The 22,965-nt window shown below is 38.8% G+C and overlaps 1 protein-coding gene across 3 annotated transcripts in view; it reads left to right on the forward strand.

Annotated features, from left to right (window-relative positions):
* PDE1C (phosphodiesterase 1C) overlaps positions 1-22,965 on the forward strand; it is a 505,580-nt gene that overhangs the window by 243,659 nt on the left and 238,956 nt on the right. The window contains exon 2 of one of the 3 annotated variants that reach the window (XM_077809241.1): positions 17,465-17,491. The exons of the other annotated variants lie outside the window; for them this stretch is intronic. Within the exon in view, the coding sequence (XP_077665367.1) occupies positions 17,465-17,491 (27 nt within the window). The remainder of the gene's footprint in view (positions 1-17,464; positions 17,492-22,965) is intronic. 3 annotated transcript variants of the gene reach the window in all.

Below are 22,965 nucleotides of genomic sequence, written 5' to 3' on the forward strand. Positions count from 1 at the left end.
GTGGGGATGGATGTTTGTGTGGGGGGGAACAATAACAAGCAACAGTTTGATAGATTTACTAGAGCTTAGGGCAAGATGCAGATTTGTTTTGTGACTTTGCATATAGTGCTGGACTGGGTTGATGTAATTCCAATCCATGTTTCCTGTCTTGATATTTAATCCAGGTTATGAATGATGACTCTTTCCCTGCCAACATCTTGCATTCTGTAACTAATCGCCAAACCACCCTGACTGAAACAAAACTGGACAGCTGCCTGTTTGCCTCCATGGGATTTTCAAAGTGCTAATGTCACATAGTGGCTTTGATTGAAAAATGTAATCCATACCCTTTCATTTAATTAAAGTATGTTAACCTTGTAGCCCTACTGGCTGGAACAAGATTCCAGCAAAGCATGATTTATTTGCTTTGAACATACATAATACATACATGTTGTCATTGTTTGTTCCACAAAGATTCTTTTCATCTCATTTTCAGCAAGACTATTCCCTCTTACATTGCTTGTCGATATGACATGTTTCCATAACAGTTCTTTTAGTAGGAAAGTAAACAGGATACAACGAACAGGAAAGATTGCGTATATGGTCCCGTTATTTAAAACCTTGTAATAGCAAGGAATCAACCTTACTCTCTGTGTTGCCATGTGAACACAACGTGCAACACATCTATCAGGATCTACACAGAATGCCAGGGAAATGTAGCCCCCACCCCCATGCTTATTCCACAAAAAGTTTAATAGTCTATTTCAATGGGAGAGGTCGCAGAGTATGCGTGATCGGGTACCACCCATCCTGTATTTTGAGGGTCATCTCTTTTTTGGTGCCAAATGTTCCACAAGTGTATCCGATAGCCAGCTACTAAGAAGCATTTGATCAGATAAAAAGTATGTTTTCAAACAGGAATCATGCAAAGGATCACAAACTGTGGTAAAATGTTATTCCACCCCCCACACAATGAATAAAACATATAGGGAACTACTTCTTTAAAACTAAGTTCTGTTCCATACTTTTCATACCCTTGGCCTTTATTTCCTTAAAAGGTAGGTTCCTTTCAGTGTGTATGTACACATACATAGTAAGTACATATGTGTACTGTATAAACATACCTTTAGTTCATCCTTTTTGTCTCCAGTGTGAGAGAGAATATTTGCTTATAGTATACCAACATAGGTAAAGATCAATAGACCATATTATTTTCAAAGGGCCAAATCCTAACAAAATAACTCTATTTTGCCTAGGTTTTACTTAATTCTTTTTCAGATAAATCCACACTAATTTAAATGGAAGTTTGCCTATGTAAGGTCTGCGTGAAAACTGAGTGAAAACAGAATAAGGACTTCAGGATTTGGCCCATGCAGGCAGCTGTTGTTATAACAAAATGTTAAGCATAATCGAAAGCAGGCATAGTTCTCAGAGTCCTGATCTGCACAGAATCTACAAAATTTGGGCCAGGTTTTTGAGTAGTCATAAGCACTCACGGCTTCCGTTGTCTTCCCATTCAGTTCTTTAAAAAAAGAAAAAAAAAAAGGGAAATTCAAAAATATCATGCCCATTGTATATTTACTTCAAACTTGCCATGTTTTTGGTTTGGTCTCATGGATAGTTCAGATAACAAAAAAAATGTAGCCCTCATTTTGCTCCTTAAGCCTGCCTGTGTTTCTAGGTCTTTCCTACAGAGACCTCTCTCTCACCAACAATCCTCTCCCACCTTCCTTACATTCATGGTGGTTAGTGAGCCAAAACTGCCATAGAGAGTCAGCAGGAATAAATCAGTATCTCCCTGCTGGGTGCCAACACCGGCTATGTCAAGGGAGGAACCCTGCTCCAAGACCTTATGTTGTCTTGCTAATACCTCTCTGTTCATGGATACACATAATATCTGATACAGGCTGTAAGGGATGCTTCGCGTTCTCTCTCCATGTTATACAACATAATAACATAATTATTAAAGACACAATTATTTATTGATAAACTAATAGGTAAAGCTGGTAAGAAAATGGAGAAAATTTTCTGTGGAAAGCTTCAAGAATAATGAAAACTTTTTTTGTGTGTGTTTTTTTTTTTAATTTGCAGGTGGTTTTATTAAAAAATTGAACATTTTGTTCATTTCTGAAAGGTGGAAAAACTCTATTTTTGTGTGATTTTCAGTTTTCATTGAAAAACTGGATTTTTTTTTAAATATACACAAAAATGTTTGGAAAAAAGACCTCTGACCAGCTCTCGTAATGAGTGTAGTTTAGTCACTGTGGGGCTGACCCAAATGTCACTGAAGTTAATAGGAGTCTTTACATGAAAGGGGCTTTGAATTAGGCTCATAGGGTTTAATCCTGCTCTCACTGAAATAAATAGTAAAACTCCCTCAGACAGCAAGGGGAACAAAACTGGGCCTATTATTTGCATGCAGAACTGTAGTTGAATGCCCTTCATACCACAATATTTTTTATTTAAAAAGTCTAAATAAATAAGATATGGCTCAAACAGGTATAATAGAAATATAATATTTAGTTAGTTAATAATGGATAAGTTACAGTCAGTCACTGATTTTAACCATATAGATTTTTTTTCCCTTTAAGTGCATTCTGATTGTTTGCTGTTATAACAATACAGGATGGGTCAGAATCATCTGTGGTGTAACTCCATAGACTCCAATGAGGGGCTTTAGGAGGTGGTTTAACTTAATAAATTACATGTAGTAATTTTTCATGTTTTTGGTATAAATTGATGTCTGTTATGTTTTTCATCTGCTACTTACATGCACATTTTGTAAAAATTAAACTAATCTAAATCAGTACAATCATCATATCAAACCATATTTATGCATGTATGCATATTTATGTCAGTTGAAAATAAAATACCTTTACCTGGTTGATACTAATATTCAATCTACAGTCAGTTTTTCAGATAACATGTTATATTTATACGGGGTCCTAGCCAACGCTCATTGAAGTGAATTGAAAATCTTTCCGTTGAGTTCAGCGGGCACAGAATCAGGCCCATAATGTCCATCATTCTGAAAGATCCAAAAGGCATTTTGCAAATTGTTTACAATAGGGATCCATCTCCTGCCAGTAGAAATGCAGGTACCTCTGGGATGAACAGTAGAAGCCATTCTGCACAAACAAGGCTTCTGATAATGTGTTTAATACAAGGAGAACAGAAAAAGAACCATTCCAGTTGATACTACAGGTAGAATTTGGGTAAACTGATTATATTCAGAATATCCATGTGGATAGTTGATCATTACACAACAGTTAACACCTCTTCTATTGCTAAAGGTTCTAAAAAGGTAGACATAGCCACAAAATGGGCAACTATTAATCATTCAGCCATGCCAGCCGCTGTCCGTTTTGGGGCTGAAGTTGAACTGTTCCAAAAGTGCATGTTTTTAAAAGTTGCAAAGAAAACTGAATGACTAAATTGGTGGAAGTTACTGGTCAGCTAAGTGAGATGCAGTTTGTTAAGCTGATAGACATGCTTTTGTTTTCCGCTGATGTAGCGAGAATATTTTCTTAATTTGAACTATTTGAGAACCTGAGCACAAATTTCATCTTCATTCTTGACAGATCTGGTTTCCAATGTATAAAACTTTAGTGTCATCCTTGATCCTACATTTTTCTTATAGATCCTCATGCTCACCATGACTGTTGCACATCCCATCTCTATTGCCAGCCCACATCCCAACTCCCCAGGCTTCATTGTGTGCCGAACATTGTCCTCAGCATTCTCTCATGTAGTGAGAAATTTGTCCCCATACAACTTCATTAGGCCACCATTCAGTATAAGATCCAATTCAAAATGCCCACTTCTTGTTTTTAAAACTGTACACATACCTGTTTTAGCTGACCTACATCTCATTTCAAATTGCAGCCGATATCTCACCTTATTTCCTTCACCTACCTCTTAATTTCTCTGTCCCTCTGCAGTCACTTATCTCTGGCTGTATTGTTTAACTCAACAGAGAATTCTGGTATACAGCCTGTATGGAAGATACTCTGCATGATAAAGGTATTGTATTATTGACACGAGAGTGGAAAAAACATGAAAACTAGTCCTGTTTCAATCAATGAATTAAAATAGATGGCAAATTGTGACCCAGGGAGCCTCTCAATGCCAACTGGCAGAGGGCATACCATAACTCACATCAGGCCTGACTTGCTCATTTCCCCAAACTCACTGTGTCATAATCTATCTAAAACATGTCATGTGAGGTATATGCAAACTAGTAGCATGCCGGTCATTAATAATATTGCGTGGTGTATGTACGGGTGATGTATAAAGAATTATAGATGTGTGCTGGAAATATGTTCTTGAAAGGTGTTTGGCAAGCAGTGTATGAGCACAACCTGTCCTATACAAAGGAATGTTGGTTCATCTGCTTAATTGTGTCTCCAGTGTAAATTGAGCAAGGCAAGACCAGAAATAATGGAAGCACATATACACAGAAGATAGTCATCAAACTAGCAAGTGGGGGAGATGTCCACTTAATGATCATGAAGGGGGATGGAGACTATACTCCCAGGAAGCATTCCTGGCTCTTGAAACAGACAGTGGGCACTGGGAATTATAAGGAGAAACAGAAAGCCATTTTGGTATCCGTCACCTGAGGAAGAAAAGAGGCCAGATATTTCAAAATCTGAGAGAGGTGGTTCCTTCAGCTAAGGGGGTTGAAATCTCTGGGAACTGACTGTAGGTGAGAAACCTGCTCAGACAAAGATTGTAACTTGCTGAAGTTAAGTTTCAGTCACTAGAAAGCAAATCTCTTTCGCTATTACTTGAAATAACTTAAACTTATGTTCTTTGTTAATAAACTTATTCTTGTTTTATTACACAGCCAACTCAGTGCTGCTACACTGAAGTAAAGTGTAGGTCTTCAGCTGTTCTAACAGGCTGTTCTGTACTTTGTCTCTTAGGAGGCAGCAAACTTAAAAACTTCTGTGAGTGTCTTTAGGAAAAGGGACTGGACACTGCAGAAAGACATCTCCTAGAGAACTCAGGAATTGGGGCGCACTGATTGTTCCCTTCAAGGCAAGGTTTGGACTGGCAGAGTCCTGAAGAGTTTGCTGACAAGGCAGACAAGCTGGTATGCCTGGCACACATATAGGTTAGCAGCAGCAAACCTCACTGTTACTGAGGCAGTAACACAGTGGCTTACAATTCTGTGTGATCTGAGCAAGACATCACATGGAGGAAGATAGCTTGTTCTTGGAAAATTTGGTGGCCTCAGTGAATTGTTAAGATAGGTTCAGTGCCCCCAGAAGCGTTAAGATGAAATTTGGATACTGGTGGCCAAATTATAGTCCAGGTTATATGATTTCATTTTTAAATTTGATGTATACATTTTTATTAATATAGGCTGTAGTACTTTGATGTATATACGTAGTTAATCTTGCTGTGATGACACTTGAATTGATATGCAATTCATTCAGCATATTGAAGTGATTGGGAGAGGAGATTTCAGTTTATTTAAATAATCCTATTGGTTTGTAGTGAGTATGCAGCCATCTATGTCAAGAGATAGACAAATGTAAATTTTAAACAAATATGTCAACCCCCCCTTTTTAAATAACAATGTATTTTTTTATTCACCTTGCACTCTTCTCCTCACAATTTTCTTCTGCTTTTACTACTTCTGAACAATACGTAGTGATCGTTAACTAATGAAAATGTATATTACACTGACAGTGGCCCATCTTCGCTTTCAGGGCTACAACCATCTCCAGCATATGTGTTAACTCCCTTAACTTAATTGGAGTTACATCTGGATTATATTTGGTCCAACAGTCTTCCTCTTTCTTACTCTCTCCCCCTTTGCTTTCGGTATTTCAGAGGATCTGGTAGTAAAGACTGGTATATCCATTACAGCTGGGTGAATAACTGATTATTTGATTCATGGTGGTTCTGAATAAAAAAAAGTCAGGTTTGGGTTGAACCAAATCCATTTTTTTTTTCAGAATTGTTGGTAAATAGTCTGATTTGGGTTGAATTAACATTGTGACGGGTCTGAAACACTGAGGTACTGGGAATTTTGAAAGGGCTAGATTTACAAAAGAAGAGGGGGAGGAGGTGGCAGTGGCCTCTTGTACTTTTTTAGCCCATGGTTAGGATACTTGGGTTCAATTCCCTTCCTTTGCCTGATAAGAAGCAGGGATTTGAACTTGCCTCCCCTCTCCCCAGAAAGAGCCCGAGGCATTGGGCTATGGGTATTCTGGATTCTCTCTCAGTCTCTCCTGTTGATGCTGTTCCATTTTATATAAAATACTTGAATAGTCCATTGGTCCAGAGAGAGAATTTGAGACTGACTCTATAGCCCAGTGGTTAGGGCACTAACCTGGGAGATCTAAGTTCCAGTCCCTGCTCCAATGACCATTCAATTTATATTATACAATGTAGCCCAGCCTTCAACAGGAGAAATTGAGATAGACCCATCCTAGAATAGTCTATGGGCTGGTGGTTGGGACAGTCTTGTGGGAGATCCAAGTTCAAATCCCTACTCCACATCAGGCAGAGGATGGAATTGAATCTGGGTTCTCTGCATGGATGAATCCCCTAACCATGGGCTAAAAGTTATAAAGGGGGCTATTCCCTCTCCACTATTTTGTGACTATAGCCTGATTCTTTTTTTGGCTAAAACTATTCTTCAGATTGGCATCAAACTTGAGAATAGTTTGTGTTTGACCAAAACTGCATTTTTTTTGGTGAATAAACTATTCGTCCAAAAATTGTAACCCAGCTCTAGTTTACAATATATTTTAGTAACACATCATTGGAAGAAGCTGGAGGTGGTGATGTCCCTGACTCTCACCCATCTATTTTGCCAGACATAAATTACTCTTCTCAATTTCAGCTTGTTAAAATATTAAACCTATTTATAACAACCTTACCATAGGACCTATTGTAACAGTAGAAGCCCAGTTCTGGCAGTGCAGAAAAGCATAGATCCAACAAAGTCTTTCATACTATGTGGTGGAATTTATAATACAGCAGCACCTCATTATCTCTCATGGTTGCTGAATGATCTGTTCAGATGAGCCTATATAGAGAGGCAATGATGAATGGCTGTGTTTTGCCTGAGCTGAGAACACAACAGGGCTCTAATATAAAGACAGACATTATTGGGTGTCTGTTAATGGGTGATTAAGTTCCCACTGTTATCTTAAATGTGTTAATTAAGACACTTTTAAATATAAAAGGAAAAGGAGCACTCTGACCCATGAAATAACCCATTTAAATTATTTCCATGCAGAAACCAGACATTGGATGGTTGTGTTTCTGCTGGAAAAGTGGCTTTGTAAAAAGGTACCTTCTTAAACAACAGGCATGCTCCTTCTGTGTATTTAGAGCCAGATCTACTGACTCTAGTGACAAAAATAAGTTGTCACTGCCTTCCTTGCTTGCTAGCAATGCAGAACCAGCCCAGTGGAGAGAATATAATGAATTGGATTATTTTCTGGCTCATGCATCATTATCCAAATTATTATCAAAGGTGCAATTTGCCAAGTCCCCAATTTTAACCTCACTTACTCTGAAGACTATGAGGCTGCACAGGTGTAACTGAGTGTAGGACTGGGGCCTGCAAGATTGTTATTACTGGTAATGATACATGAGCAGGAAATAACATTGCTTGACTTTTAGATCCCATGGTGAGTTTGTGGGGCTCACAGTTAGAGAAAAGCAACCTATTAATTGCAAATTTGGTTAGTTTATTTAATCAGTTATTGAGATTCAGTAAATATGGAACCCCACAATGCCAATTTTGGAGTCACTGTTCAGAGTGAAACGTCACCTAAGTGATTCAGATTATTCTTTAGAAACTGTGTAGGAGTGAAGGAGCAATTCGTTTAGCTAACTAAGATTCTGAGTTGTGTGGTTTTGTGGGAAAAAACCTACATGGTTAGCAGAGCTACTTAGCCTTACTTTTCCCCCCACTCAGTCAATTTAACTACTTTTCCCAGCGGGCTAACATATGGAAATGTGGTTATCTGAGATAAACACACTCCTCGTGTGTTGCCAGCATGTGGGCCTGGATGCACAAAAGCAGTTAGGTGTTGTGACACTGATGGTCACAGTGCCTAACTTTTAGGTGCCTAGAAAATCACTGTGATTCATAAAGTCTGAGTTAAGTATCTTAGACCTCAGTCCATAAAAGCCAGCATGCTAGGCAGTAGCTGCCTAAACTAGCCAATGGGAGATGCTGACCAGAGGGGTGTGTGCTCAGCTCCACCCAACTTATGGAGATAAGTAGAGCCCTGTGGTTTTTGCAAATGTGAGATAACACAAAATAAAATGGAAAAACAATTAAAACAATAAACTCACCCTGCAGTGGCAGCTCTTACTGCTCCTGTCTCCCTTTTGGGTACTGTGATCTGGCACTTGCAGCACCACTCAGGTTTGGCCCAGCTGCCACTCTGTCAAATTTGAGTGAGTGGCATTGTGACCTGGTAATGGTGTGTAAGAGAACAAGACAATCCTGTTGACCCTGTAATGGGTCATTTATTTCTTAGAGAAAGTCCCAGGAAAAGGACAAAGACTTTGCCCAATGTTTTTTTGTCCTTCCTTGAGTTATGGCTCAAGTATATATGTCCTAACTGCTGGGTTACCAGAGGGTTATTAAAGGAAGCTTTCCTACTGCTATATATGTTTTCTCTAGGAAGCCCCCCAGCTTTAGTGGCTAGCTGATGGTCAGCATTCTTTCAAAGTGCACATAGATTAGTAGATCCAGATCTTGCTCCAACTTTTTAAACACTGTTTTATTTGATTTCTGAAAGAAAAGAAAGAATTCAAAATTAAGTTACGTTTATATAGTGTCTTTCATTCAAAGGATTCCAAAGCACCACTGAAATACAGCCATCTCTGGAATGGAAGAGAGAGGAGCGAACCAAACTGTGGACAGTAGTGAGAGAAGGAGAAAATAAAGTAGTGTTGATTAAGTAGCCATGCTTCGTAATCTCTTTGTGAACCAGAGTCTGGGAATATTATTTTATCTCCAGTAGATCTTTAATTCTACCTAACCAAGTCACTATTACCACTACCAATATTGATCCATTTATCACTTAGAGGAATCTGTCTTTTATATTTACATTTTTTCCTTGTTACTAAAAGAGAATTACTATTTGGAACCTTTACTGGTAGTCTTGGTAAAGGTCAACAAATGTATGTACGTGGAGACTGAGCAGTATCACACTTCTAGAATTGTCTTTTCCATGCAAGAGTTGAGCTACATTGACAACTAGTGTGGTGAAATATGTATTGCCACCATCTGTGCTATAACTTTTCTGCTAACAGGGATTTTCAGTCTGCAGAGTTCTTTTCCAGCTCCTTTCACCATCACTAAAACTAAAACTTAAATACTCTTTAAGGATACACATAATAAGGATAAAATTGTTTACAGGTATATATTACAGTCCTGCGGGATTGGTTAATGTAACCACCTACAGAAAAGTTAGACTCAGGAGACCACACGTAGGTAATGTAATGAATGTGGCTGCCTAGATCTTCACGGTCATCAAGAGGGAATAGAACTGCAGACTTTGTGTTCCCAAAGCACGGCCCCCAAAAACATGAGATAAAGGAAAACTGTCATTAACTACAGCAGTGTTAGGACTTACACCAATTAGGCCAATCATAAGGGAGCAAAGTGATGAGGCATATTTCAACATCACAGTACTTTACAGTAGGTAGTACCGGTTATTCATGCTGAAAATAATTCATATTTTTATCTGCAGGAAGAATGTTTTGGGAATCTAGGATCCCAACAAATAAACACTGCAATGATTAAAATTTGTCTACTAGTATCTCCTCCTTCAGAACAGTACCAGAGAAACCACCTTGGTGAACTTCATGAAGTTCTCTGCTGAGAGAAAGGCTATACGTGATAACCTTTGTAACCACCAGTGTGAGACTTGACCAGTCAGATTTGTTTGTTACAAAACTTTCTATCAGCTATGCCTGCAGCACACCTTTAAAATGAATGTTCTGTGGATATTAGGGTTCTTACACAGTCTCGTTGCCGTTGAGATACTATTCAATACAGTTTAAGTAGTCATGGATTTTGATTCTGGTCCAAACCTGGAACACTTTGTATGTTCTTAATATAACACACTGTAGGACCCCGCTGATCAATAATGCTTGATGAGATGTACAAGCCGGCGACAGGTATGTTTGTTTTATTATATACCTGTATGGGGAGAGTTATACAGGTGACATAATATATCCATGAAAAGGTGCTGGATTGCCATAGCTGGATACAGTAGTCTCTTTATCTGCAGGAGAGATACAGCATGGACAGTGGCAATGTAGGAATGCTAGCAATGTGCCTAAACCATGATTTGGAATAATAAAAAATAATCACTTATGAGCGGGTAAATCATCTAAAATGCCTGTTCTGTCCTTGGACTCTCATTTTGCAAAGGTCTGTACAGAGCCTTTCATTTTGCTTCTGCATTGCCTTGGTATGAAATTTGCCTTATCTGTTCAGAAGTATGGATAGTGAAGCAACTGGCTCAGTTGATACATTGACTTTACTTCATTTGCTTCAGAGGCTTTATTGTAGCCATCCCCCATTTTGTTCTGCTCTGATATAATCTTTTTGCAGATGAATCACCCTTTTCCATTGGCAGCTTCATGTATTATAACTGAGTCTGCCCTTGCACTGCTCTGAGGCTTCTGTAACAACATTGACTTTGGCGGAGTTACTCATGACTTACGCAGATTTAAATAAAAGTAATAGAGGGTCCACTGAGTCTGAGTCTTAATTTCATTCAGTATGAAAAAAGATATCAGCTTCTGCTAGTATGTTCTTTAACATAAGTTAAGAGCGGTTTATTGTAGTAATGCATTCCACAATAGATGGATTTACATTAATAACACTTGCTGAATGGGATCCTTATATCCCTTTGCCAGAGCACCCATGCAAGGAGAAGGGAAGCTGAATTCAAGTCAAATCCTTATTAACCCAGATCTGGCAGAGCCCCTGAACCCTATCATAGGCCATCAGCATGGGATGTACAACAAGAACGAATGCAGCATCAGTCATGATTAAGGCTACATTTATATCATGGCGGTCATGGAAGTCACAGAATCCATGACATCCGATGAAGTGAGCTGTAGTTCACGAAAGCTTATGCTCAAATAAATTGGTTAGTCTCTAAGGTGCCACGAGTACTCCTTTTCTTTTTAGAGACCTCCCTGACATTCTCTGCTTTAGCCCCGGGGGCTGCAGGACTCTGGAGCTGGCAGTGACAGGTAACAGTGACAGGTAACAGACTCCTGAGGGGGCCTTCCTCAGGGTCCCAGCGATGGTGGGGAGATACCTCAGACGAGTGGCTGAGGGTGTCCCATTTTCTCTTTGGGAAATATGGTCACCCTGCAACTCCCAGCCACCATGGTGGTGGGGGAACCCAGGGAGCCTCAACAGCAAAAGTCACAGACAGATCATGGCTTCTGTGAATTTTTGTTTATTGCCCTTGACCTGTCTGTGACTTTTACAAAAAATAAACATGACATAATCTTAGTCATGACTGCCTTCACTAGCCTGCTGTCATTCTGGTTACCTTTGTTTGTAGAAAGAGAGGTTCTTGTGAGTTTCCACTGGACAGCTATCTGTTACAAGGTTTATCCCAATACCAAAATTTATACTCCGGACAGAATTCTCTGCCCCTGGAGGCACAGAATTCATGTGGCCCGCATATTTCTGTGGGCCCCCTTGTCCCCCGCATAGAAAAATGCAAAAGAAATTTGCAGGGGGACATGCGCTTCTTCCCTGGCATCGCAGACAGTGCATCTGTTCCAGTGTGCCTGGAGCAGCCTCAGAGATGCAAATCACTGTGGGGGGAGGGGGACTGGGTGTGCATGCCTGCGGGGGAAATGTTGATTACCATCAGGAGGGCAGGGCTGGCCAACAAGCAAGACAGACTGTCCCTCTCACTTGCCACTGGGGCTTGCTGGGCATGGAGTGGGGTAGGTCTTTTTATTATGCAGAAGGAAGGCTCTGTCCCCAAGGCAGCAATGTAGCAGCCTGCCTGCCTAGTAACATGTGCGTAACTTCTTGAGAATTGAAAAAACACTTAAATATTAGTGTCATGTTACAAAGTTGTTTGTTTTTAAATTAAAGAAAATAGCTTTTTAAAAAAAAAACAAAACCAACCCACATTTTGTTAATGTTGCTGTTAATGGTTAATTGATCTCATTCCCTGAGGCAGAAATGTAGCAGCCTGCCTGCATAGTAACATTGTTAATGTTCCTATTGTTAGTTAACTCTTCCCATTCTCAGTCAATTCCCCTAGGACCATAAAACCTGTAAAAGTTTTAAGGCCCCTACATTGCCAGAGTGATGTAAAGCCCTATAAATGACAGTAAGGGAATCAGCTAAGAAGATCTATGTGCTTTCTCACTTTTTTCCTGTGCCAAAGTGGCAGAATGGGGTTAGATTACAGCTCAGGATTTATTTTACTTACCCCTTCAAAAAAGAAGACTTTGAGGGCAAATAATACATTTACCAAGCAGTCAATAAAATGTCAGGATAATCAAAACCAAGCACTTCCCAAAGTACTCAGTCAGGTCCAGGACAATGATTAGCAAAACTGTATGACTTTCATGTGTGAAAGTCTGAGCAATTTAAAATTACATTCTCCTTTTTTTTTCTTTTTTTTTTTTCTGTTTAGTGTTCTGTAATGTAATTTAAATGAAAATCTAGGATTATAACTGGATGCAGGTTATTAGTTACCAAGTGTTTGTAACTTAACTTTCATGTGTTAAGGAAATGCTGAATAGTTATTGTGACTTTTTTGTGTATTGTAGTTTAAATAACTTGCCAAAAAATTGAAACTGGTGTGATTATATTGCGTTATTTTGACAAATAAAATGTGTAGAATTTTGCAGAATTTTTAATTTTGGGGCACAGAATTTTAAATTTTTTGACACAGAATCCCCCAAGGAGTAAGTTTAATTTAGTTCCAACATTCTCCTTTCAGATCAGATTCCTCCTGTAATGAGATTAATTTGGTAGCCCGTCCCACCCTTCCCTACGTGTAGGCAAATGAGACAACTGCAGAGGGAGCTGCTGTTCATTCCTGACCATTTCTGCTTGCTAACTCAAGGTAGTCTTTCAGTGTGTAAGCTCACATGAATATTGATGATTCTAGTCACTAGTGGATTCTGAGAATGTTTTCAAAGGAGTCTTAAATCAGCCTCTAATTTATGACTTGTGCTATTGTGTGTCCTAACTACCTGATCTTGTGTGGGAGGCAAGTGCAAACAGGTAGATGTCTAAATTCTCTTATTTTTGATTGCATATTAGAGGCTGTTTTTGAAAACTTAACTTTAAAGTGTCAATTCCTTCCCCGAGCAGCTTTGATGATCAGCAGCAACAGACTTTGTTTTTGTAACACTGGATGGAAATGCAGGAATACCATAAATTTATTGCTATATGCCTGCAGCTGTTGGTGACACACAGTTTTTTTTTTTTCTTTTAAAGACAAGCATGCATGCATTAGTGATACTGAGCCTGTAAACAGCTGTTCCTTTAACTACATTGTTTTCACCCATACCATGCAAATTATATATCTATAAACAAAATCAGTAACTTGGTTTGCATATGTAAAGTGACTGTAATGGGAGTGCAGGTGTGGAAATTATACCACCAATACAGAATAATGCTCTTTGAAAATCAGGCAACCTTCCCTTTCCTAACACTGTTACCTATGATACTGCAAGGTTTTCTAGTGCAGTGGTTTTCAACCTTTTTTAGAATCATAGACTTTAAGGTCAGAGGGGACCATTATGATCGTCCAGTCTGACCTCCTGCACAACGCAGGCCACAGAATCTCTACAGATGTCAAACTAACAGGCCTGTAGTTACCTGGATCACATTTTTTCCTTTCTTAAAAATAGGAACTATGTTAGCAATTCTCCAGTCATATAGTACAATCCCTGAGTTTACAGATTTATTAAAAATTTTTGCTAATGGGCTTGCAATATCATGTCCTAGTTCCTTTAATATTTTTGGATGAAGATTATCTGGACCCCCCGATTTAGTCCCATTAAGCTGTTCAAGTTTGGCTTCTACCTCAGATGTGGTAATATCTACCTCCATATCCTCATTCCCATTTGTTGTCCTACCATTATCCATAAGGTCCTCATTAGCCTCATTAAAGACTGAGGCAAAGTATTTGTTTAGATATTGGGCCATGCCTAGATTATCCTTAACCTCCACCCCATCCTCAGTGTTTAGTGGTCCCACTTCTTCTTTCTTTGTTTTCTTCTTATTTATATGGCTATTATACTATTGGTTTTAATTCCCTTTGCAAGGTCCAACTCTACATGGTTTTTGGCCTTTCTCACTTTATCCCACCATGTTCTGACCTCAATAAGGTCACTTTCCTTGCTAATCCATCCCATCTTCCACTCTTTGTAGGCTTTCTGCTTTTTCTTAATCACCTCTCTGAGATGCTTGCTCATCCAGCTTGGTCTACAACTCCTGCCTATGAATTTTCCCCCCTTTCTTGGGATGCAGGCTTCTGATCGTTTCTGCAACTTTGACATGAAGTAATTCCAGGCCTCCTCCGCCTTTATATCCATAAGTTCTTCAGTCCAATCCACTTCCCTAATTAATTTCCTTAATTTTTTAAAGTTAGCCCTTTTGAAATCAAAAGCCCTAGTCACAGATCTATTTTTCAGAGTAGCAGCTGTGTTAGTCTGTATCCGCAAAAAGAAAAGGAGTACTTGTGGCACCTTAGAGACTAACAAATTTATTTGAGCATAAGCTTTCGTGAGCTACAGCTCACTTCATCGGATGCATGTAGCTCGAAAGCTTATGCTCAAATAAATTTGTTAGTCTCTAAGGTGCCACAAGTACTCCTTTTCTTTTTGCAGATCTATTTTTGTTTATCCTTCCATTTAGTTTGAACTGAATTAGCTCATGATCGCTCGAACTAAGGTTGTCCCCTACAACCATTGCATCTATGATGTCCTCACTACTCACCAAAACCAAATCTAAAATGGCATCCCCTCTTGTTGGTTCAGCAACTACTTGGTGAAGGAATCCATCAGCTATTGCATCCAGGAAAATCTGAGCCCTATTTATTATTATTACTAGCACTTGTCCTCCAGTCTATATCTGGGAAGTTAAAGTCTCCCATGATCACACAATTCCCATTAGTATTTACTTCATTAAAAACATTAAAGAGGTCTCTATTCATATCCAGATCGGATCCCGGAGGTCTATAGCACACCCCAAGCACTATCCTAGGGGAGGCTCTAGTTGCTTTCTTCCCCAATGTGATTTTTGCCCTGATAGACTCTCTTCTCCATTCCATCACTTCTTATTTCTTTCCAGTCTACCTCATCACTGATATACAGTGCTACTCCACCACCTTTGCCTTTATTTCTGTCTTTCCTAAACAGCACATACTCTTCAATAACTGTAGTCCAGTCATGACTACTATTCCACCATGTTTCTGTTATCCCGATAATATCTTGTTTCACTTCCTGCACCAGTAACTCTAGTTCCTCCATTTTGTTACCGAGGCTCCTTGCATTAGAGTACAAACATCTTAATTTTTGCTGTTTGGCCTCACTCACATTCTTTATCCGATTAGGCACAGACATTCTACCGCCAGTATCACCTATTAGGCTGGTATGTACACTACCTTTCCTCCTTATGTCCATTTCCCTATCCACGGCTGTAGCCTTTCTTACTTCGTTTTCTTTCCTCTCAATGTTAAAATCCAGCATGGAGATTACCTGGACATCTCCCAACCATCTCCCCCAGATTCCTAGTTTAAAGATCTCTTAATCAGTTGTGCCAGCCTCTATCCTAGAAGTCTATTTCCTTCCTTACTCAGGTGAAGTCCATCCCAAGAGAACAGTCCTCTGTCCATGAATGCTTCGCAACGGCCATACATCCCAAAGCCCTCCTTATAGCACCAGTGCCTGAGCCATCTGTTGAGCATCATAATCTTGTCACACCTTTGTTGCCCTCATTTGTGGACCCTGAAAAAATTTCTAATGAAGGTGTAGACCCCTTTGGAAATCTTAGTCATAGTCTGCAGACCCCCCAGGGGTCCGTGGACCACAGGTTGAAAACCACTGTTCTAATGCAATATACTGATCTCAGATGAAAGAGTGCTGTGTGAGTCTTTTTTTAATGATAGAAATCTACAAGTGAGTAGAAGAGTGAAATGTGAGTCAAATGCAAACAGCACCATAATGTAGGTCCATCTCTGTTAAAGAAATTAAAATTAGAGCTGGCTAGAAAACTTGGAAGGAACAGTTTTCGGTTGGAAAATGCAGTTGAAATCAAAATACCTTGTGGAATCATGTAATTTTGTCTAAATGTTGTCGTGAAGTAAAAAGGTCTGATAGTGTTAAAACAGGATGTTTCAACATTTTCTGAACAAACTGTTTTGATGTTTTTCCTTTCTAAATGACTTTTCATTTAGAATTTTAAATTGTCTTAAAATAAATTAAATTAAATGTTTCAGTTGATCTGAAATGAATTTTTTAAAAAGTTTCTTTCACAGAAAATTTTGAAACTTTGGGTTTCTGTTCTGAATTGGATTGAAAACAAATTTTGGAATCTCAAAATCCTCCATGAAACAGAAATTCCGTTTTCTGCCCAGCTCTAATTAAAATTAGTGCTCTAGTGTTAGATAACTTCAAGTGACTTTGAGCTTTTCTCTTTGTATATCACGGTTTTGTGAATGTCAGTAGTAGACAATAATCCACTAAGTCTCGATGCTACTGTTTGTGAATGTTTTGTTGTTCTACTCTTGTGTGTGAGGATTCTAACAAATGAATTTTCACACAGGAAAGCCTTAACTAAATATTTTCAAACTTTTAAAACTAAATATCCAGAAGTTTAATTAGTCCAATATTGCTCATTGTCTAAAAACATCTGAGTATGGGACAGAGATTGTTGTGCCAAATTTGTACTATCTAAAGATAGTAGAGGGTTTACCATTTGGCAACCATGATACAGGGTCCATGCCTTCAATTAAAAATAAAATGTCATTCCATTCCTTGTGTCCATGCATTTTCTGATTTTTATGGTTTTTAGTTTTAAATAATACCTTTTTTGCTTTGTTGCTCTGGGCCTGTCTCACAAAAAGCAGCAATATGAACAGGGACATTCGCACGCGCATGCGTGCACACACATACACACACATGCCATGCCTGCTCCTGCTTCAACTGAAGTTAATGGCAAAAAAACCAAACCACCATTGACATCAGTGTAAGTGGGACCGGGCCCTTATCACTCATTGAAATTACAGCTGGATAAGATTTGTTTCAGCAGACCAACACTGGGAAGAAAAAGGGTTATTAGATTTGGAGCTTCCCCATTGCAGAGATTACTGTGCCTTAGCTTCTGATACGTGACTGCTTCTGATTTGGCAGTATTGGTCCATTCTTTCTGTGGGGTTTTCAAAGGCCTGACCTCCTTATCTCACTTTTATTTATGTTTTTCCTGCAGGAGAAAATACAAGAAAACATCACAGAGGTAAGAGTAAGTCACAGAAGACTCTGAAGGTGTTTGTAAGTCAACTGTCCCTTAAAGAGGTTGAAGAAAGAATTTACTTTCATGTATTGTTTTTTACTGTATCTGGCGTATTGGTTTTGTTCATCATGGGAATCAATTTCACAGACAGTTGCCCACTCTGAGGCACAATCCTGTACTTATTCCTCAAAACTCCCATTGGCGTTAGTGGGAGTTTTGTCTGCGTAAGGGCTGAATGATTTGGTTGTGAGTCCTAACAAATTTTCTCTCAATTCCTTCGGCAAGATCTGCCAGTTCTTGCTTTTAGCAGTACACATGCAGTAATAAAAAAAAAAATGGATTTGTTGGCTTTTAGACTTGCTGATGACATGTGCCTTTGCAGGAGACCTAAGGAAGATTGGGATCCCATTGATAAACAGACCCTAGTACTGCCAAAATATCGAGTTATCTTACAGTGTCCTTGCCGTAGGAAAGCTTAATAGTGGTTGTCTGATTCATTGCTCTCTGGGGAGCATGGCTTTTGTTTGCTTTCAGATGGTGTGATTGGCAGTGGTGACTCTAGCTCGAAGTTTTAGCGTGTGACACTGCAATTTGCCGTAATGCTGCATCAGATTATTGATTGGGGGCTCAATCCTGCAAAGTGCTGTGCATTCCCATTGACTTCAGTGGGAGTTGAGGGTATTTTGCACTGTGAAGGATTTAGCCCTGAAGATGCTTCTGAATCTGCCCCTCAGTGCTGTGTTGTGGCTATTCCAGTGAGGTCCTACTTCTGCTGCTTTGGAGATCTCTGTATTGGACTGTGCAATTGTACCCTGCACATTGTGGGACACTGGAACAGCTGCTGTACATGAATTTATCATCTGGGAAAGCTATTGTGTTAAGTAAACAGCATTCAATGTTGTAAAGAATTTGAATGAAGGTAAACGTATGTTTCTGACTGGGTAGGTGCCCCAATAGTAGAACCTGCACTGTTTGTCTGTGTTTAGCTGAACTCTATTTCTCTCATGTTTCACTTGCTGCTGATTTGATCCGCTAGTTAATTATTTCGTAACAGGTGTGCTTGTAGCGAGAGGTGTTTGGCTGCTGTGAGATGGTTCATAGGGGGCAGAAAATAATTTCCTGGAAGCTGAACGATCACTACGTACATATTTTGTATTGCTTGCATTGACCTGAGTAAACAATCTAATTTGTGTTTTCTATATATGTTACTATGGCAGCGGTGTGAGTGTGTGTGTTCAGGTGGTGGGGTTTTTTGTATGAGGAGGTACTAAGCTACCATTGTAAGCATCAGAAGAGAGGTAAATTAGAATATAAGCTCATAGAAGTTAGCCCACTATCCATGTATTTATTAACTTAACTGAGAACTGAAATGTGCGAGAGATGTTTATGGCATACCTGGTTGTGTGTTTTTAATCCATATACAGTTACTCTTCCTTCTCACCACTAATGGGGGTTAAGTTTTATGTCTTTTGGGATTTTTGTTCCATTGCTGATTTATCTCTGCATGTGTAGTGTGTGTAGTTTGTGTCTTGTGCTGGTATCAGTGTCTGTTGGCTGGTGAAATCCACGCTTTCCACAACAGGATATATATGCTTTTTGGCCTTGTGTTATGAGACAATTGGTACTGGCCCCATGGAGGTAAGAGGTCATTGCAGGAGCCTGTGCACAGCAATTACTTAGCCTCTAGTAATGATAATCTTTTTAGCAAGTGATGGATGTCAGCCAGAATATTGTGTACTGCAGCAAATTAGTCGTTGTGCCTAGAAACGAGGCTCTGCTTGCCTATAAGGCAAAATGGCTGGCTTTGAGCTTCAATCTTGGATTTGCCACTCGCTGTGTGACAAAGGTATCACATTGCAAAGGAAATTATATGTATGACGGTCTGAGGCGGAAGCTTAATGTGCTCCAGTACTTCCAGGAAAGGATGCTGTAGGATGGAAATACAATTAGGTACCACTTTGGGCTGCTATCTTTTGAATGGGGGTTTCCAAAAATATGGAAATGATTTGATTCCAGTCTTCCTTTATTCATTAATCATGTCTTTTTTCTTTCTTTCTTCCACACAAAAGAATCTATGATTTCAAATGTCACCAAACCCAGAAGGGCGACAGCTGTAATGGTCTTTTGTTTGCTTTGGCATCTAGTTTCATATGCTTATCTATTTGTGGTAGTATTGTTAATTATTAATTATTTATATAGTGATGTATAGATCGTTGGCAGCAGTTAAAATTTTGGAGGGAAATATCCATGCTCTGAGCACCTTACAGTCTTAAGGACTGATTTATATTGAGGCCAGTTCTATCCTATGAACAGAACAGATAGTCACGTCATGGAGCAAAATACTGGAGTAACAGAGGATGGCAGCTTTCTGTTTTGCCCAGGGCAGCTGGATCCTTATAACCTGTCTTGGCTGAGGTGAGACATTGTGGCAGTCTTACAGTGTATGCAAATACATATTCGATTTTATTCTCTTATATCTTTATATATGATGGATTCAAGTAATATTTGCAACTCTTTGGGAATTTTTGATGAGATGTGTTTTCATCAGAAAATGCTGATTTGCTGAAACCTCTCTCTAGTTTTCTGCAAAAAAATTCGAAATGTCTCAGTTTCATCCTGATGCTGAATGACACCAAATGCCAAAATTTCGGCATTTTTCACCAAATGGAATTATTTTTTTCCAGGCAGCCCTAATAACATTACAGTATGAAAAATTTTCAAGTGTTATTAAATGGTTGCCCTCAAGACTGAAGCTATTATGCATCTGTTATGCATCTGTTCACCCTAATATACACTGTAATTTGTACACAGACTACTTGGATTTACAATTCGTACAAAGTATTAGGCACTGTCAATACATTTTTTATTCACTGGCCAAGGATGCTTGAGAAGTTCAATCCAGACAAAAGAAACACATTCTTACAAATGAAGGATTGTAATCATCATGATTTTTATTGGTTTTAGATTTTGTGATATATACCTTATGGTTTTATTAGAAAAACAATGCAAAAGATTCTCCTGCAAGTGAAATTTGCTCAACTACCTTAATGACGTTTTCATGTCTCATTCAATGTCATATTTGCCATACAATAAGCAACAGCTTGGATTGGTCTTCTGCACTATTATTTTTTCAAATGTAGATCATCATCTAAAGTACTATCATGGTCTGTCTACCTGTATGCTTATATGGCCCTCATCACTATATTATCTGAGTTGTACTAAAATTGTAATAGGGTATGGCAAATACAGACTCTTGCAATTATTGCAGTTATTGCAAGAGTAACTCAAATGCTTTAAAACCACTGTAGATTGATATAATTTTCTTCATAAACTTGGCAGTTCCACAGACATCTAAGCAATCCTAAATTCAATAGTCCCCGTTTAGTACCTGAACTAGTGAGCTGTGATGCAAATTAGTCATTGCAGGACCAGAGACACTGGTTATTTTAATCAGTATGTAGGCCATCTGTTATCTTCACATCTAGTTAACCTTGCATTAGTGACGACTATATATATATATATAGATCGTTACCTAAGATATTTTACAGGGTAGATAAACAAATAACTAGCACAGAGGAAGAAACTTTCTAGGACTGTCAGATCCCAAGTTGTTGTCACTTTTCGTATGACAGGACTGTTCTGTTCCATTATTGAGACTGAATTACACTCATATCTCCCAACTGTATGAAGCCTGATCTTGTAAAGTGCTCATTACTTCCTTAGAGCTGCTTAGCACCCTCAATTACTATAGAAGTCTATGGATATTTAGGGCACCCAGCACCTTTCAGGAAGCACTGAGCAGGTATCTGCCTGATTGGATTTATCATCTGTTTAGGTAAAATTCACCCCTATACAGTGAGCCCACCATGAGGGTTGTGCACCACTTAACACCCACTTAAGCTCTGAAAATGAGACTTAAGTGGTGCATAGTCCTTGTATTGGCCCTGTGCATAGGGTACATATTTCTGTAGTTTGGTCTGGCCCATTAGAATATTTGCATTGCTATTTTGATTGTTGCACATTGGCTAATTGTCTAATTTGGCTCTCTGCATGCAGTATTGAGATGCAAATGCAACTCTTCACAGTGAACTCATTCTAAAGAACTGAATAGTAGCAAACTCATGAGATTTTATCGATCAGTTTGTTTTTAAAATAGCTGCTAGTATGCACATGAGATACAACATAAGACAGAAAATGTTACTAAGCTATATAAAAATGTGGCTGTGATGTGGAAAAAAAGCTTTGTAATAAGACCATGCAAAAACATTAAAGAGGTACTATCAACTTGATTTAAAAAAAACACTTTTGTAAATTTCAGGTTTCTGATAGCGCCCTTTAAGATGTATGACCCGAAAGTTAAAACACACAAACAAAACCCTTAACAAATTTTACAAGGCTTTTTTCCCCATCCCCCTACTGATGTTTGAGTGGCACTTGATCCTATGCTCCAGGTAGCAATGTCACTCACTGAAATGTGGCCTGGCTGCCCCTCCATCTATGTGCCATTTTTCCTTCCTATTTCCATGAAATTGGGAAAACATACCTCTTTCAGGCTTGTTTAAATTTAAGTTCGTTGCGGTCATTCATTCATTGGCTTCATGACTTTGGGAGATCATATCACCTACCTTATCTCTCTAATATCCTGGAACTGATATGGCTCCAGCTATATTGCCTGAACACTGCCAGTTAATTAATTCTCCATTAATATAAATATTCTGTACTTAAATGGCCTCTTATATCAGTAATTAGTTTAGCAAGGTCATTCGATTCCAAGTTGGTACATAAAGCATTTAGCCATTTACATAGCAATGATATTAGGAGCTTTGCATTTTGTTAACATATTTGCAAGTATGCATTTCACAAAGGTTAGTCATTTTCATATTTAGAAACAAACAAAAGGTTTAAAACATTTCCAGCTACTCATGTTTCTCCTGGAGTTTTAAACACACACGAAGAAAAGGGAGTTAGTATAGGCCTACTTTATTCCTAGATTTATTGCTCTGATAACACAACCCTACATTCCTTTCCACAATCAGGTCTCTTCCTAAAATATGAATGTTTTACATGGTTTCTGTTCTTGAGATAAGGGTTACATTTGTACCAACTGGTATCTTATACAAAGAGAGATGTTCTAGTTTAGATAAAACACTCTTGTGGTTCTCTCATGACTCAACTGCCTTAGAGTTACAATCTGTTTTGCTATTAAATATTTTGTACAAAGCACAAATTTCAATAACCAATACTTATTTTAAATGTAGCACAAAATAAATTAGTGTAATCCTTCTGCCCAGAGTTGGCAGCAACAAGGGCTGGGTTCGGTATCTAGGGGTTCCATTCCAATAACACAATGTAACACCGGCTCGAGCCCCCACCCAGTGACCTGGGACAAATATATACCACCCCCGCTGGGTGCCTCCAAGCGGCAATACTTTCCCTCTCGCAAGCACAGAGTCTGAGTGTAGCAAAAGCCTTTTAAT

This window comes from Eretmochelys imbricata, chromosome 2, assembly GCF_965152235.1.
Source record: "Eretmochelys imbricata isolate rEreImb1 chromosome 2, rEreImb1.hap1, whole genome shotgun sequence".
NCBI lineage: Eukaryota > Metazoa > Chordata > Testudines > Cheloniidae > Eretmochelys > Eretmochelys imbricata.